The following is a 19,269-nucleotide window of genomic DNA, read 5'->3' on the forward strand; positions in this document are numbered from 1 at the left end:
TACAAATGATATGAATGCCCAACGCAAGGACGAGGAGGCCCAAACGTCGACGGAGTATCCAGCTATCAGGAGGCTCTGCTGAAGACTCTCCTTGGCCATTGATGCATGCAAGTCCAAGGACTGCACATATGCTGGCTGAGATGTAAGGAAATCTTCCTTGTTGCCTAGAGATGAGTAGGATGCTGCAAACTGAAGTTGTTTCTGCTGAATACCTGAATATCCATTGTGGGAATAAGGCCATGCCTTTTATACTCCCTCAAACAGCAGTCAGCTGCCTCTAGGAGGCTTTCGGCTAAAGCAAGAAGTCCCACGACTGATGAAATACCAGTTGGCTGTAAGAAAATACCCTAACGATTGCAAGATGCCAGTCAGACAGCATAAAATGCTGGTCGAGTACAACATTCTGTAACTTCTCCCTACAGGAGGCCTCACAAATCGGAAGATAGAATACACATATTTTAGATCACTTAACTAAGTTAAACAATGGACAACACTTGCTACATTAAAACTGAAAAATAATAAGAGCACTTGACACCAGCACTGGGGCCGGAAAGGGCCGGGCCCCCCCCCCTCAATACTATTGTATTTCTTGGAGTAATTATTTGTACAAGTGTTCACGGGCCCTAGGCCAGATTCCTCCATAACAAGGAGTGAATACAACTGGTAAACAATAAGAGGTTGTCGGTGTAGACCAAGTCCCAGGTAATCTCCCACCTTCACTAGGTGAACACCTGCCCTCACTGGTTTTCCGAGACCGTGCACCAACAGGCACGCCCGTACTAATGCCTGGCAAGGAGAACACCATGGAGGGAGCAATACCTGGTGCTCCTGAATCAGCTTTGCTCCCAGTTTTCCCTCATACCCAAAATGACCTTCACTAGCTCCTCCAAAATAGAAGGACGGGGTCACGTAATCATGGGAAAAAGTCACCATCTTGATGGCCTTACTGAAGGCAACAGGGTGTGATATTTTTGCCTGACAAAACTTGTTCAAACAACATTTAATTTTTAATTATTACTAAATCTGAAAAATACGGAGATAAATACCTAACAAATATTCAAATTCGAGTCCCAAGAGAGGCTCATCTCCTTTTTATTGCACACTCAAATTGTAGGTGTTGGGAACCAGCTGGTACAACTGAGGATACAATCAGGTATAGCAAGTACAGTAGGTATTGCATGTACTGTTGGTACAGCAAATACAGTAGGTGCATCAGGTACTGTAGGTACAGATGCAAGTACAGCAAGTATAGTAGGTACATCAGGTACAGTATGTACAACAAGTATTGTTGGTACAGATACAAGTACAGTAGGCAGGTACAGTGCTGGTACCTACATCTATACCAGTAGTACTTCTTGTACCTGCATCTGCACCTGTAGTACCTGTTGTACTTGCATCTGTACCTACAATACCTACTTCACTTGCTGTACCCATAGTACATGCAGTACCTATTGTACCTGCTATACCTGCTGACTGTACCCTCAGTTGTACCAGCTGCTTCCCAACACCTACTGTTGCCAGGATTTGCTAACAATTTGAGAGTGAAATAAAAAGGGGATGAGCCTCTCTCCTAGGAATCGAATTTGAATATTTGTCAGGTATTTATCTCCGTATTTTTCAGATTTAGTAATAATTAAAAATTAAATGTTGTTTGAACAAGTTTTGTCAGGCAAAAATATCACACCCTGTTGCCTTCAGTAAGGCCATCAAGATGGTGACTTCTTCCCATGATTACCTGACCGCGTCCTCCTATTTTGGAGGAGCTAGTGAAGGTCATTTTGGATATAAGGAAAAACTGGGAGCAAAGCTGATTCAGGAGCACCAGGTATTGCTCCCTCCATGGTGTTCTCCTTGCCAAGCATTAGTACGGGCGTGCCTGTTGGTGCACGGTCTCGGAAAACCAGTGAGGGCAGGTGTTCACCTAGTGAAGGTTGGAGATTACCTGTGACTTGGTCTACACCGACAACCTCTTATTGTTTACCAGTTGTATTCACTCCTTGTTATGGAGGAATCTGGCCTAGGGTCCATGAACACTTGTACAAATAAATACTCCAAGAAATACAATAGTATTGAGGGGGGGGGGGGGGGGGGGGGGGCTTTCCGGCCCCAGTGTTGGTGTCAAGTGCTCTTTGTTATTTTTCAGTTTTAATGTAGCAAGTGTTGTCCATTGTTTAACTTAGTTAAGTGATCTAAAATATGTGTACTCTAACTTCCGATTTGTCAGGCCTCCTGCAGGGAGGAGTTACATTGGTATTAGAGCCCGATCGTCTCTCTTTCTCAAGAGGAGACACAGTGTTTTGAGATCGGAAGCAAACACAGACACTTGACTCAATGGACAACCAAGGCAATCCTTTGGAAGTGCCAAATTCAAGAGGTCAATCAAGTGCCTCTTGCAATTCCGAAGCATTGCATGGAAGGCACAAGCCTCTTGAGAGAGTCTATGACAATGCTTTCATGGGACAACCATCCCATGGAAAAGAGCCTGTGCATGAGGATATTGACGGCTGAATTAAAGCACATGAAGAAGCTTTTGCAGGCAAAGGAGCAAGAGCTGAAATTTTTGCATGAAGAACCCCATGTACAAAGGGTCATTGAAGCAAGGAAAGCTAATGATATGATGGATATGACCTTTGAGTCCATGGCTCGTGAAGTGGGCAAGAAGCCAAGGGAGTTGGCACTCTCCTATCTCATCCGAAAGGGTGATCTCAAGGAAGGAAAGGATGGTGAGTTAGTATTCAAGAATCCGCCTCATTTGAAGCAGAGGTCTTTTATACACAAGGAAGAGGTATCAATCACTTCTCGCCATGCATCTACTCCTCATGGGACAGGAGGCGCAACAAGTATGTGCATGTTGGTGCACGGTCCCGGAAGACCAATAAGGCAGGTGTTCACCCACTGAAGGTGGGAGAATGCCTGTGATTTGATCTACTCCAACAACTGCTTCTTCATCGACAAAATCTTATCGTTTTTCAGTTCTACTCACTCCATGTTATGGAGAAATCTGGCCTTGAGGCCCGTGAACACTTGTACATATAAATACTCCAAGAAATACAAACTGTATTGAGGGGGGAGGCGACCCTTTCCGGCCCCAGTGATGGTGTCAAGTGTTCTTGGTCATTTTCAGTTTTAATGTTGCTAATAATGTCCATTGTTTGTATTAGTAAGTGAACTAAAAATGTGTATTTTATCTTCCGATTTGTAGGCCTCCTGTAGAAAGCGGTTACACATTCCCTGTCAGCTGGTCATTAAATGTTGGTTGGGTTGTTGCACAGCTATCGATTGTCCCACAGATGCTGGTCGGGTGCTGTAGCAATGCCTGTCGGCTACTGCCCGACTATGAGGCAAAGGCCTAGGTTGCCTTTGCAAGGCTAGCTAAGCTTAGGCTGCCTTGGGGCTGGCCCCCTTCTATGTGAATGCACCTACAATGCTTTACATGCAACTAATGCTAAGGTTGACACATACATGTTCCTGAATGATACTTTCTCCAAGTGGGTTAAGAGGACTGACAACTGACTGACCTCTAAAGCTTAGAGACTGACCTACGTAACTCGAGCCTGACTGTCCCTCGACTGAGGGCTCACAATGGGCAAGGCCTCCCAATCGAGTCTTTGCTGGAACTCTCGGCCGGCCTTCTCTCTACAGCATTGGCCTTCCTCAAATTTGCATGTGGCTTCCCTATCCCTCTGTTCCTCTGCACATCTCAGTTCTTTTTCTTCATCTGCTTTTCTTTTTGCTTCGTCGTCTTTTCTTCGTTGTTCTTCAATGTGTAGCAGGACCTGCGCCAATTCTGAGATGCCTTCTTTGGGCTTCTCCTTTTCGGCGACAAGCTGCAACTTCAAAGAATTTAATTGCTCCATCATCATTTGCTCTTCTGTGCTTGGCAGAAGCGCTTTTTCTGTTTGGAAGCTTTGTGCCTCCATTCCTTCCTGCTGGCTTTCTTCATGATGTGATGTTTCTTCCGACACGGTGGAGGCCTAGGTTTCTTTTCCCAACCGTAGTATAACCATCCACCGGATGCTCTCACCTCTTTAGGTAGCCGAGTTGGGTTACCAACCTATGCTCTGATACCAATGTTACATGCACTGAGGTTGATCATGATAACGCACAATAGGGCCTTCTTTATACCTTTATGTGGTGAGAATATGTAGCATCAACTTTAGAGAGTAGGGAGAGAGTAGAGAAGGAAGAATGTAGAAGACGACACTGTATTGGGTCCAGCTATCCCGAGGCTCTGCTGAAGACTCTCCTTGGCCACTAATGCAAGTCCAGATGACTCAAGGACTGCACATATGTTGGCTGAGATGTAAGAGAATCTTCCTTGTTGCCTAGAGATGAGTAGGATGCTACAAACTTAAGTTGTTTCTGCTGAATACCTGAATATCCATTGTGGGAATAAGGCCATGCCTTTTATACCCCCTCAAACAGCAGTCGGCTGCCTCTAGGAGGCTATCGACTGAAGCAAGTAGTCCCACGACTGATGAAATACCAGTCGGCTGCAGTATAATACCCTCACGACTGCAAGATGCCAATCGAACAACAAAAAATGCTGGTCAGGTACAACATTCCCTGTCGACTGGTCATTAAATGCTGGCTGGGCTGTTGCACAGCTGTCGGCTGTCCCACAGATGCTGGTCAGGTGCCGTAGCAATGCCTGTCGGCTGCTGCTCGACTGTGAGGCAAAGGCCTTGGCTGCCTTTGCAAGGCTAGCCACGCTGAAGCTGCCTTGGGGCTGGCCCCCTTCTATGTGAATGCACCTACAATGCTTTACATGCAACTAATGCTAAGGTTGACACATACATGCTCCTGAATGATGCTTTCTCCAAGTGGGTTAAGAGGACTACGTGACTGACCTACGTAGCTCGTGCCTGACTGTCCCTAGATTGAGGGCTCACAACGGGGTCACGGCGTATGACAAATAATCCTAGAAAAAGGTTCTACTTCTGTACAAATGCTGCACTGAAGATCATGCCAGTGTGTCACTGTGTACCCCAATGCAAGTGCAGGGTGCACGTGACAGCATCTCAGTAAGTGCCTTGCTTACACCACGTCGAATAATAATCACATACTCAAAGAAGTTTGAAACAGACTGCAGAGAAACTGTAGAATAGTAGAGAAATTTAATGAGCCGTTGGCACTATGCAATATTCCAGTGGTTAGAAAAAGCTTTAAATGAACAGCAGCATGAAAACGCCACTTAAGCCTTGCAACATCCTGTTAAAACCTCCCAAAGGCCTAACCTTGTGGCAGTGTACAAATGAGATTTACCACTGAAACGGATTTTCCAACCTCAAAAAAAATGCAGAGCCTCCAAAATGCTCTGAAGGCGATGTCTCAAGCAAAGGTTTCATGAACACAGAGTTTCAAATCAAAAAGCAAAATGCCTCTATTGACCATGTTCCTTTCTGCATACAAAAAAATCAACAAGCACTTGTGTGCTTAAAATTAACTGGAAATAAAATGACTTACAGCACGTAGGTCTGAAAAATCTTTCAGAAATGTTTGAACCCAATCCTTAGAAGGAAGCAGATCAAGTGAGCACATTGGAATAGGCGGGATTGCCGGCATGTATATAGTCTGCTTACAGAGAAGCTTTTTCTCGCCAATTTTTGCTATTTTCACCTTTGGGCATCGGGAAGCCTCCCACCTTGAACAAAACCACAGTCACAATTTCAGCTTCATAAAATCACGCAGCTATACAATGTTCTTCAATACAACATATAACATTGTGACACACAGATTATGGTTTTTTGAAGAGCTAGGAATACCTTTGCATACCAATGCCATAAAGGTATTCCTTGGTGGCAATCAGCTCACCACCGCACGATTAGTTCAAGTTCTGAGAGAACTAATATATCAATGCCCAAAAGAATTAACACTTGAAAATCTTAAGGGACCCTATTGTCTCACCAATACGGCTTACCTTAAGTGCTTCCAGTTTCCATCATCCCTTGAGAAGACACCGATATAAATTACAAATAGCCTAAATTTCATGAATGGAGCATCTCATATGCATCCAGATTCCAAGTTCTTTTAGTTGATAGATGCATTGGCACGCCCATTACACACCTAGAAAATAGACCTCATATTTCATGCCCAAATTTGTTGATCCCTGTACCAAGAAAGAAAAGAGAGAGACCGTTGTAAAAAGAACATCTAAACTTTTAGCACTTTAAAGTATGAGATTGTCATGCTTATGACCGGCAGAGAACAGCATCCTCAAGGTAAGGAAATCATGAAGCATAGGTCCCATCTCAGGGCAGGACCATCTTATAAGACCATGTGACCTCCAAACATTCAAGAGAAGGCAATAGTGTTGTTGTTAAGCAATCGTGTTGTAGGTAAACTCCCTCCCCTTCTCTTACCTACTCACCCTCGCAAGGAGAAGGGGAGGACAAGAATTGCAAGGTATGCCAAAAAATCTAATACATGCCACAAGCCAAGATTGTTCAAACATGGCTACTCTATTGTCACATGCATCCCGCACTATCAAATCCCCATTGGATCTCCTCGTGGAACGCTCCTGGTACAAGACTCGAAACCTACAAACAAACGAAACAAACGTGAAGGGGGTGCAAGCCTGACTCACCTCCCAACCTCGACAGCCGTGGGCAAGTCCACAAGTCTTGGCTGTCCCCACCGAGCCACGAGCTGAGCTAACTAGATGGACGTACCGACCAATCTCTACCTCGTAACGTCCCATACCGCCACGAAGCTACCCTCGCGGGCCTTGAGATTGCTGCCGGCCTCGGCTGCATGAAGCAGGTGCACGTCTGCACTAGATCCAAGCTCTTGACCATAGAGCTCTCACAAAGTCACGAGAGACTCTATATGACTAATGACTAATGACTAACCTTGGCCACCCTTTTATAGGCTCTTGGCCGGTCATCGGGCGTCCACACTTGGGCGCCCGCCCGCCCATACTTGGGTGCCCGCCCGTTAGTCTATCCCTAACTCAGCTCGTCACTCAGCCTGCCTAGCTCCAAGCTTCCCCAACCTCGAAGCTAGTCTTGTGTGTGTGTAGCACACGGTAGATACACACTGTGCACATGACATACTCCCCTTCCTCTAAGAGCTCACTCCTGAGCTCACTAAAAAGCCCCCATGTAGCGTCCTCCTCAACACGATCCTTCCACTTGATCTTGTATTCCGTGATAAGCGTATTACGCAATCTTCTCTTCACGAAATCCAAGAATCTTTTCAGGTTCGTGTGAAACAAATGTCATGTCCTCAACATCTATGATTTCTTGAGGAGTAACTAACTGGTCTGTTCCACCCAGTACTTCCTTAAGTCTACTGACATGAAATACAGGATGAACTTTCACACGAGAAGGCAGATCCAATTCATATGCAACTGAACCAATCCGTCGTGTAATACGAAATGGTCCACAGTATCTAGGGGATAATTTCGGAGATCGACCTGTCCTCGAAATCTTTCAGAACTCGCAAATACACCATCGTTCCTTCATAGAACTCCCTGGGTGAACGATGTCTATTAGAATAAAATCTGTATCGGTCTTGAGCACTTCTAATAGATTCCTTCGCAACTTGTAACATTTCTTGCATATCTTGCAAAAAATTATGTGTTGCATCATGCTGAAGTTTTGAGAATCCCACTGTAACAGGTGATCTAGGTTGAAAACCATACATAAGCATGAAAGGACTAAAACCTGTACTCGTATGCTTAGTACTGTTATATGCAAATTCTAACATAGAAAGATAATCCTCCCATGAACTCTGCCTTTTGGATACATATGCTCGAAGCATATCCTCCAAAATTTGATTCACTCTTTCAATCTGGCCATCAAATTGAGGATGATCTGAGGAACTTAAATTCAAAGTTGTTTCCAACTTCTCAAAAACAAGTTTCCAAAAATCACTCGTAAACTTAGAGTGACTATGTACTGCAGCAACCCGTACAGTCTAAACAATTGCTCGATAAACTGCTTTGCTAATTGCGTAGCTGTAATGGTCTTCCAGGTCGGTAAAAATCTAGTCATTTTTGTCAAGCGATCTACCACAACCCAAATAGACTCATAGCCTTGATGTGTTCTTGGCAATCCGGTAATAAAATCCATGGAAATACTTTTTCATTTATTACCTGGGATTTGCAAAGGATGCAACAACCCAGCCTGTCTAAAGCGTTCAGCTTTATTTGCTTGACAAACTTGACACTTGAGAACATAATCTTCTACATACCCTTTCATCTTTGGCCAATAAAAAGTGTGTTTCACTAACGATAATGTCCTATGTACCCCAGGGTGTCCAGCAAAAGGGGCATCGTGACACTCCTTAAGAATCTTGGACCTAATGTCCGGGATCTGTGGTACACAAATTTTGTCATTACGGAATAGTAAACCATTCCGAATCATCCACTAACCTCCTGCAGCCTGAATGGTAGGCTGCTCAGTCATTGATTCTTGGCAAATCAATGAGCTCCCGTCCTGGATCTTCTACCAAAATAACTATCAGTCCTGCAAAGCCCTCTCAATGACTGCAATAAATCAGTAGAAATCTCGGTGAACAACAAAGTATTCACCTCTCTAATTCGACTAAGCTCATCTACAACACTATTCATGGACCCTTTTCTATAACGAATCCCAAAATCAAAATCTTGCATTAATTCAGCCCATCGAGCTTTTCTTCCTCTCAAATCATCCGCATCACACACATACTTGATTGACTGATGATCAGGTCATCTGATCTAGGGAGAGGATAACGGTTCTTAGTTGTCAGCTTGTTCAATCTCTTGTAATCTATACACATTCTCCAGGTGTTGTCCTTCTTTCTCCTAAGCAACACAGGTACACCCCAAGGTGATTTACTTGGACGGATCTGGCCCATCCTCAAATAATCTTCAAGTTGTTTGGCCAACTCATCTTCCTCAGCTTGGCTCATCCTGTAAGATGGAATACTAACAAGGGATCACGTCAATACGATAATCTACAGCCCTTTGAGGTGGTAAGCTCGATAGCAGTTCCTTAGGAAATATATCTTGAAACGAATCAAGTATCTTCTGTAATTCTTTGCTTTCAAATATACTTAATTCATTGACATTCATAGAAGGTATAAGAAATGACGAAAGTGGAATCAATACACAATGGAAAGCAGTATACAAAGAAGAATCCATTATATTACCAAAATCAACTTTATTTACAAAAGGTCCCTGAGAGGGATGTATACAATCACCTAAGATCCTATATTGGGTGTTCCTATGTTCAAAAGAAAAAATATGACTAGTGTACATGATATTAATAAAATACTCCAAGGGGGGGTCGGCCCATTCCGGCCTCTATGCAGTGTCAGTTGTGCACATCTCTCTTTTCCAGTTTGTGGACTAAGTGTCATATGTTTTAAGGATGTGGCCAATTCCCTTGCATTAATGGTCAAGTGTTTTGCAAAACCGCGGGCCCCTCCGGAAGTTACAGTGCAAGTCCCGCACATGACATAGTGCCAGCGTCACATGCACTCTGCACTCAGTGCTTGGTGACAAACTAGCTCATCATCAGCAGTGCAACATTTGTACATTATTAGAACCCAGTAGGATGATATTTGTCGTACGCTGTAACCCCATTGTACATCCTCAGTCTAGGATAAGTCAGGCACGAGCTACGTAGGTCATTCCTCAGCCTTAGCCAGTCAATCAGTCAGTCAAGTCCCTTAACCCACTTGGAGAGAATCATTCATGCATGTAGAGTCAGTAGAAGCCTTAGGGTTTGCATCAGAAAGCACTCTACATCCTGCATAATATGCATTCATATGCCTGTGCATCATTTAGAACATCCCAAAAACCTTAGGGAATTTACTAGGATTTATCTAGTATTTTTTCCATATTTATGGTATTTATTTAGCATTTATTGTCATTTATAAATATAAACTTTATTAAATAAATGACCAACCAACTTGACCAGCCTCTAGTTAGTATAAATAGGCTTGCATAGGGCTTAGACATTCATTCAGTCTTTAGAAGCTAGGCACCCTTCATCCTCAGCCTTAGGAGCATCCCCGCCTTCAGCCCTAGACTAATCCAACACCATTGGAGCTTCTGCGTTTGCTTCTCCAGCCTTGAGAACCTGCGTTTTGCTTCAATCAGCCGTACAGCAGTACTTGTACATCAACGCAGTAGTCCAGTAGACATTCAGCAGCTCAGCAGTCCTTGCAGATGATAGGCGTAGCCATTCAGCACTTCCACAGGTCCCAAAACAGCATATATCTCTGCGTTTTTGCATACATGACAGCCGCCTGCAGTTCAGTTCCACAGCAGTCATACAGTCTGCGTTTCAGTCCAGCATCAGTCCTACAACAGTATTCAGCCCTACAGACCTGCGTTTGCAGATTCCCAGCAGTTTCAGCCTTGATTCATCAGTCTACATCAGTATCCACCATTCAGTGCATCATCCAGGCATACACCAATCATCTGGTAAAGGTATTCTATCATTCATAAGCATTTACAGCATTCTAACATAGCTTAGAACAGTCCACCGCCTTCTTTTCTCAGCCTCAGCAGGGGTGTGCAGCCCTTCCTCGTGCCCTTGGGAAGAGTGCATAGGCTCGAGATTAGTTCATTGAGGTGTTTCTACAATTGTGTACAGTTCAGCCAGGCTTCCGATCCTCCGAGATCTTGCGTTTGGCTTATCTATAGTCCACAATCATTCTCTCTAAAGTAATAAAGCAAATACTATCTCATTATCGGGATGGGGGCCCTTCAGTGGGTAATTTGGGACCCAATCTCGTGTACAGTTCTCATATCTCTCTCTGTCATCTCTTTAAAGTTTGAAGTATTAAAGTGGATTGCTAAACTCACGAAACTCAGGATACAGAAGACGGTGTGAGCATTTGTGTGACAGGATCTTCCAATACAAAGACTTCCGCTGCATATCACAGCCAGTCCGTACTGTAAATCACCCTCTGGAATGATGACAGATGTTCTAGGTGTTCGCTTGTAGCCAAATACCAGGCATCTCAGTAGCATAGCATGTAGTTACATGTAGGTAGAAGAGGCAGCCCTGTGGGCCCCCCTAGAAAAGGGTTAAGACCCTTGCCTACAAAGGGGGTAGGCCTTGTAGGCCACCCTAAGGGCCAAGGAGGCCCATGGTGTCATGTGCAAGAATTGCCATGGACATTCTCAGAAGATAATCCAGAAGGGGCAGCCAACAAAAGAGCATTTAGAACCAAAAGTGGAGCATTAAGTGCAGAAGTGGCTAGTGTGGACTTGGAGAAGAACCAGAAGACCTGTCGGCTGCAAGGAGGGTCCTGTCGGTTGAACCAGATGAGGCGGCTGCAGGCGCATCAAGTGATATGAAGATTTTGTCCAGTCGGCTGGCCGACTGCTAGTCGGCCAGATCTCCTTTGGTCCAAGAGGCCTATAAAAGGCACATGTGCTCATTGTTGTTGTCATTCTCTCCCTTATGGAGTGGATCAAGTACTAGGACAGATGTTGGTGTGTTGCACCTTTTTAGCAAGACACCCTAGGGCTGTAGACTGAGTACCCTTTTTGTACCATATCAATATACTGAATTTTCCAACACATCTCTCTCTCTCTCTCTACTCTCTCTCTATATCTGCGTTTTGCATCAAATGGTTTCCAGGAGTGTTTAGGGCTGAAAGAAGACTCCCAGAGCTTCCGCCCGTTACATTGGTATCAGAGCATCAGGCTCAGCAAAGCTAAACACTGATTTAGTCCCATATGATGGTGTACAGGTCCAAGGTACATGAAAGTACACGGATACGAAGCCCAAGGCAAGGAACACAGGAACGGGAAGAGTTCCCAGGAGGTTTGTTGGTGGTGTTCCACAAAGCCAGAGGGGATGGCAGTCCTATGAGCCAGATAGGTTCTCGGGCAACGGTCCCAAGGGAGGATTATCCTCCAATGGGTGATGTGAGAGTGCCAGACTCATTTCTCACGAATGAAGACCAAGATAGTGTTCAGAGTTAGGGCAGGAACGGATTGGGGACTGGATGGAACAGATGCATAGATCTTATTCAGAGTCAGAGTGGTTTTGGAGACCGGGCCGGGTTTTCAGTGAGAAGGGTTGCCAGAGATGGATGGATGACAGAGGGACTCCGGGAATAGAGTGGGATGATGACAGTCATCCAAGGAAAAAGTTGGAATCCCGTCATCAAGTTTAGCAGAGGGGGATGTCATGTGCAAGAATTGCCATGGACATTCTCAGAAGATAATCCAGAAGGGCAGCCAACAAAAGAGCATTTAGAACCAGAAGTGGAGCATAAGGTGCAGAAGTGGCTAGTGTGGACTTGGAGAAGAACCAGAAGACATGTCAGCTGCAAGGAGGGTCCTGTCGGTTGAACCACATGAGGCGGCTGCAGGTGCATCAAGTGATATGAAGATTTTGTCCAGTCAGCTGGCTGGCCGACTGTTGGTCGGCCAGATCTCCTTTGGTCCAAGAGGCCTATAAAAGGCACATGTGCTCATTGTTGTAGTCATTCTCTGCCTTATGGAGTGGATCAAGTACTAGGACAGATGTTGGTGTGTTACACCTTTTTAGCAAGGCACCCTAGGGCTGTAGACTGAGTACCCTTTTTGTACCATATCAATATACTGAATTTTCCAGCACATCTCTCTCTCTCTACTCTCTCTCTCTCTCTATATCTGCGTTTTGCATCAAATGGTTTCCAGGAGTGTTGAGGGCTGAAAGAAGACTCCCAAAGCTTCCGCGCATTACATTGGTATTAGAGCATCAGGCTCAGCAAAGCTAAACACTGATTCAATCCCATATGATGGTGTACAGGTCCAAGGTACAGGAAAGTACACGGATACGAAGCCCAAGGCAAGGAACACAGGAACGGGAAGAGTTCCCAGGAGGTTTGTTGGTGGTGTTCCACAAAGCCAGAGGGGATGGCAGTCCTGTGAGCCAGATAGGTTCTCGGGCAACGGTCCCAAGGGAGGATTATCCTCCAAGGGGTGATGTGAGAGTGCCAGACTCATTTCTCACGAATGACGACCAAGATAGTGTTCAGAGTTAGGGCAGGAATGGATTGGGGACCGGATGGAACAGATGCATAGATCTTATTCAGAGTCAGAGTGGTTTTGGAGACCGGGCCGGGTTTTCAGTGAGAAGGGTTGCCAGAGATGGATGGATGACAAAGGGACTCCGGGAATAGAGTGGGATGATGACAGTCATCCAAGAAAAAAGTTGGAATCCCGTCATCAAGTTTAGCAGAGGAGGATGTCATGTGCAACAATTGCCATGGACATTCTCAGAAGATAATCCAGAAGGGGCAGCCAACAAAAGAGCATTTAGAACCAGAAGTGGAGCATAAGGTGCAAAAGTGGCTAGTGTGGACTTGGAGAAGAACCAGAAGACCTGTCGGCTACAAGGAGGGTCCTGTCGGTTGAACCACATGAGGCGGCTGCAGGTGCATCAAGTGATATGAAGATTTGTCCAGTCAGCTGGCTGGCCGACTGCTGGTCGGCCAGATCTCCTTTGGTCCAAGAGGCCTATAAAAGGCACATGTGCTCATTGTTGTAGTCATTCTCTCCCTTATGGAGTGGATCAAGTACTAGGACAGATGTTGGTGTGTTACACCTTTTTAGCAAGGCAGCCTAGGGCTGTAGACTGAGTACCCTTTTTGTGCCATATCAATATACTGAATTTTCCAACACATCTCTCTCTCTCTACTCTCTCTCTATATCTGCGTTTTGCATCAGATGGTTTCCAAGAGTGTTTAGGGCTGAAAGAAGACTCCCAGAGCTTCCACGCGTTACACATGGCCAAGCCCAACAGCCACCGTTGGCTGGGATGTTGTCGGCCAGGCCTGGGCAACAACGCAAGCCTAGCAGGGCTAGGGACCAGGTCGGCCAGCCCTTATGGCCTTTGCCAGCCTGTCGGCCAGCACACAGGCAAGCTAGCGCACAAGCCCGGGCAGCAGCTTGGACAGCATCTCCAAGGCGGCCAGCGAATAGGAAAACAAGGCGTCTATTTAAGGCAACTGAAACAAGTCGTGGAGGTATTTTCAACAGACCAACAGCCTTTTTGCATCCACCGACCAACATGTGAGAAGACCACCGACCAACTATAAAAGCATAGGCTAGAAGCCTTTTTGCCTTTTTGCATCCACTGACCAACTATAAAAGCATAGGCTAGAAAGTCATTTTAGCATCTCATAATTCACAAAGTGCTAAAGAACTCCAAGGGCCAGGATGGCCAAAGGGAGCCTAAAGCAAAGGTGAAACTTGAAGGTCAAGAACAGATCAACCACAAGCTGAAGGTTTACAACCACAGGAAGATACAGATTTGAGTCGTTTCTCATGATTTAATAAAGAAAATACAGCATCCTTGGTGGGGGCCCTGCAGAGAGTATTTGGAACCCAATCCGGTGTACTGTGTCTTTTTATTCTCTCCTCTCTCTCATTCTCTCCCCTCTTGCACTCTTACTTCCGCTACATTGTGCAAATCGTCAGGAACCAAGGTGCTGAATATTCGTTATCCAAAGCTTTCGCATGTTACAATGGCATCAAAGCTCTACCTTTTGGTAAAGAGATCCAACCAAGAAAAAAAAATCGCTTGTGTGGTTGGTTTTAGGACACTGACTACACTCCCACTTCGGTGTGACTCCTATCCCTCGGAGGACAGTTGGTTTATAGCGACCGCAAACATCTCCCGCACACACAGTGGATGGTATTGTTGTGGTCCAGGAAAATCCTTGCCACTCCCACTATGGCGAATTCTAACGATGAGGATCCCAACATAAATTGTGTCCTTGACATCGACTGCTTCCAGAAGCCTAGTCAACACCAATGACATGAACACCATGTTCCGGGAATTTATGCGCGTCATCGCATGACAACAGGAACAGATGCAGGCATGTACGGCTTCTATACAAGCCTTGGAGAAACGGATACCTCTTCAAGAAGCCCCCCTCCTTCCTCCACCGGTCATCACTGAGAACCCTTCCCAGATCCATGCTTCGGCTATCTCCCTTGAGTAGTTAACACAGCATTCCCATGCGTTATATGAAATGCAAGTATGGGAGGTAGAGCTTCGAACACAGACAACAGCCCGCGTTGCTACACTCAACGACCAACAATGACACATGGAGCACGAGCAATACCTTGCACTTCTTGACACAAGGTCAGTACCCACAACTTCTTCGACTCATCTTCACGAGAAGGTGAATTTCAGTAAGTATAAGGTAAACTCGATCCCACAACTCTTTATTCTTGGATTCATCAGTTTGAAGCCTACTTTGCGGTGGGTAGGAAGTCAGACATAGAGAAGGTGGTGCTAGCTAGTTGCTACACTGAAGGGGAAGCCATCTCATGGTGGATTCACTAGGCCCAAGTCAATTCCAACTATGGAGTTGTTGACTACAGGTGGGACCAGTTCGTCAATTATCTCAAAAAGCGATTTCTACCACCTCATTATCTCCAGTGACTGGGGATTGCGCCAAAACACGCTACCTATCCTTCAATTTGCAAACAAAGTCACTCACCTGGCTTTATAGTTGCAGAAGTCGGACGCAAACAAAAGAGGACAATTCCTCTACGGTTTGGACACACAAATACATTGGGATGTGCGCATGTTCCAACCAAAAACTTTTGATCGAGCACTTTCGCTTGCGCAAAGTGTTGAGATGAAGTACAACAATGCGAAACCTGTGAGAATAGTTGAAGAGAAAGCGGAAGCAATACAGAATAGAAAAAGGCAAAGTAATCAGACAAGAGATGAACATCGTCCAACACCTCATCTCAGCTCCATCATGGTGGTCCGACTCCCACACTGGTGAAGAGCTGATCAATAGTACCTCGAGGAAGAGGTTTGGTGAAAACATAAGCAAGCTTGTCCTGTGAGGGACAATACTCCAAAGAAATAATGCCGTCAGCGACCAACTCACGAACAAATTGAAAGTGGACCTCAATATGCTTGGTCCTGCCATGGGAGGATGAAGTTCGAGCCAATGCCAAGGCTTCTGGCTGTCCGTAAGAATACGGATCAGAGAATCCGAGAGTGACTGACCTTGTTGAAACTTGATCCACCATGGCAAATTCAGGGGCTCTTGTATCATCAAGTAGGCTTTACACTCTAGGTTTCATAAAGACTTACCTTATTGAAACTTGAGATACCTAATTAGTCCACCGTGGCCATAAATTAATAAGGTCACAACTTCTATCAAAAAAATTTGCTTACAACTTAACATTAACACTACTCCATCTGTAAGGAAAAGGGCATGGTGACAATCAACATAATGTTAAAGAATGGTCACTCTCTAGCTGCTTTGTTGACCATTGAGGCATAATTTAATGCAAAGCAAACCCAAAGAGCACTTTAATTTACAGGTGTGGATGATCTGATGTCAAATGACAAATTTCCAAACATTAATGATATACACAAGATGTTGCAAAGGGACTTACATGACCCGTCGAAGATACTCAAATCCGTCTTGAGGTGGGCCTGATTCAAAATCAGGTTCACCCTCCACCTGAAAGGCAAGTGGCTGGAGACTCACTTCCTCGTCGCTGTCCTCAAAGGCATCCTCCTCTTCACTGAAGTCTTGATAGCCACCATCAGGAGATTCATTGAAATTGTAGGTCCTGCTGTCCAAGTTTTCTGCAGGCTGAAGCCACACTTCGACAAATAATCGTCCAAGGGTAAGGTCATGAAGGAAATTAAGGGCAATCCGGAGTGCAGAGTGCACTATTGCAGGTGCTTACCAGGGGGATCGGTCTTGTGTTGTGGGCGCTGACGCCTGTCGGTGTTTCTGCGGCGTTGGGCGGGGAGAAGTAGGCTGGGGTCGGCCACGGCCAGGCTGCAGAGCTCCTGGTAGAGAGGAACCCCCATGGAAGCCACGATGTTCTCCCAGCAGCCATCCACTTCAGCTGCTTGTTGCCAACCCAGCAGTTCATGCTTGGTGTAGCGAATCGGCTCCATCATGTACGTAGCGTAGCCTCGTCTCTTCGCAGGTTTTCTGTCCCCCTCTCTAACCTTTCGCAGGCAGCAACATGGAGCCAAATTAGTGCTAAAAACATTTGTTCTTTTAATTTCTTCTTCTTTTTTTCCTTTTTTTGAACATAGGCTTAAGGGGGAATTTTTTTCTTCACCTCTAGGGTCATCTATGTACATGAATTTCTTTTCCTCGTGTTGTGATGTGTCATGATGATCAACGGAGGCTTAGCAATCGTTGTTATTATTAGATTTTTGGTTATTAGTACGTATGCATGTTTTTAGTTTTTAGATTCCTTGATCTTGCTCTTCTAATTTTTAGATTATAGTTGGTCTACTGCATGTTTTCAGTTTTTAGATTAGTCTTGAGGCTCTACGATGGTTATTATTAGCTTTTTGGTTATATTGGTTCTTACTGACTGTGATTAGGCCGTGCATATAGTTATGGTCTATGAACCTTCTGACGCTGATGTACGATTCGGTTTTTGCATTTATTAATAACGCGAGAGAGAGAGAGAGAGAGAGAGAGAGAGACAAAGAGATTTCGTGCATTTAAAATGACTTAGGATTCAGTTTTTAGAATTCAGTCTAATACAGTTAAGTGCACTTTTGGAGCCTCACACACCAGTATACAAAGCCCATCACAAATTGGAGCTCAATATATCTATTGCTCTTTCAAACCCAATCCGTCATCCTCAACAATCTTTTTGATGGGGTCTCGCCAAAAGTAGGATTCCCACCAAATTTAGCAAAACCCTACGTGCTGTGCTGAGAGAGATCTAATTGGAGGGTGGGGTTCAGGCTTAGTATTAAATTATGGTATATACGTGTTTTTTGGCGTTATTTAATATTACTAATAATATCAATAATAAAGGCGGTGGTTGCCATGGCACTACCCTTCTTTCCAAAAGTCTTTGGCATTGATGTGATACTATAATATGCCCCCCTTCCTCTTCAAGGGTGCAAGCTTAAGGAGCCACGCCTCTCTACTCCATTGACATCAAATGTGTGAAAGGCCTTAGTCAGCAAGGTGATCTCCATCTTCACAATATACACATTTGAAATATATGTGTTTGCATGTTTAGGCTTTTTTATTCATTCAAGAAGAGTTTTACAATTCTATAGCCTTCATTAAGCAAGCTTTTTAAAAATATTGAAAGAATTATTTTATTTTCCTTCCAAAGTTAACCTCGTCAATTATGAAGTAATATTGAGAACGTTTTGTATGCATATTTATTAATGCCACTCACGTGGCATTAATAAACGTTCTTGGTATACCTTGAATAAGGTATACCTTCGAGTCCAATGTTCACCTTCCTCCTCTAGCCTACTTGCCACTGCAAGCAACATGCATGTCCCCTCCCCTCCCCTCCCACCTCCTTGGCTTCTCTGTGTAGCTGGTGTTTGTTTCTTGTCCCTTCACCAAGTACATGGTGCTCCCCAAGGTTGCTAAGATTGGCTACAGTCCAAGAGAGGGGGAAACCTTGTGTGGACGCCTACATACTCAAGACAGAGAGTGGGGCGTGCAAAGAGAGAGAGAGAGAGAGAGAGAGAGAGAGAGAGAGAGAGAGAGAGAGAGAATGCTTGAGACAAAGGCGAGGTGCATGCCGACCAAGAGAAACAAAAGGCATGTAAGACATGTCAGACTACACAAATAAAGAAGCATACTAATAACGGACAATTTGAAAAGTTTTGAAACCCTTCAAAACATTTGAAATATATCACTTCTTTGAAGCGCACATTGATTAATTAATTAATGTGCTACAAGAAAACATTTTGGGGCCATATTATGAAGCAATATGGTCCTCTTTTTGTACTTTATGAGTATTGCATGAGAAAGGAGGCCTACTTTACAACTTTAATGAACAATGACTTAGCCACTTAGATGACCCACCGATAATTTTACCTCAAGAGAACTATGAGACTATAGTAAAACTTATAGCTTCTAACATCCTACAAGTTATATCCCTTTATCCAAATTTTACACATAGACATTGTAAAAACTCCATTTTTAATATTTATTCCAACCCATGTAAGGTAATAGCTTTAAGGCACATGAAACGAACATTTTCAAGAACTCACACTGGATACAACTTAATTATGATTTTTTGTTGTATTCTCTATATTTCTTTTTGTTGTATTCTCTATATTTCTTTTTAGAAAACTATAAGCTAAATAGCATCACAAACGTTAACTAAATAGATTAGCGAAAAATATCTATCACAAACGTTTTTCTCTTCCAAGAAATACATGTTTGTGGAAACAAGGAAAGATGTAGAATTGTGCATCTATGGAAACAAGCAAAGAAGTTCTATCCCTTAAAATAATACATTAAATTCTAAAAAATAAATAAGTACAAAAAAACATGAAA

The 19,269-nt window shown here is 44.2% G+C and overlaps 1 protein-coding gene across 2 annotated transcripts in view; it reads right to left on the reverse strand.

Moving 5' to 3' along the window:
* LOC147609824 (uncharacterized) overlaps positions 1–16,974 on the reverse strand; it is a 47,486-nt gene extending 30,512 nt beyond the window's left edge. The window contains exons 1-3 of one of the 2 annotated variants that reach the window (XM_086786978.1): positions 16,670–16,973; positions 16,370–16,583; positions 5,467–5,644 (exon numbers count right to left, since the gene is read on the reverse strand). In XM_086786978.1, the coding sequence (XP_086643104.1) occupies positions 5,467–5,644; positions 16,370–16,583; positions 16,670–16,889 (612 nt within the window). In that variant the 5' untranslated portion in view covers positions 16,890–16,973. Of the gene's footprint in view, positions 1–5,466; positions 5,645–16,369; positions 16,584–16,669 lie in introns of both variants that reach the window. The other variant, XM_086786979.1, reaches the window with a different exon arrangement.
* Positions 16,975–19,269: the final 2,295 nt, after the last annotated feature.

Source organism: Cibotium barometz, chromosome 50, assembly GCF_041138505.1.
Source record: "Cibotium barometz isolate CiBa-2024 chromosome 50, ASM4113850v1, whole genome shotgun sequence".
Taxonomy (NCBI): Eukaryota; Viridiplantae; Streptophyta; class Polypodiopsida; order Cyatheales; family Cibotiaceae; genus Cibotium; species Cibotium barometz.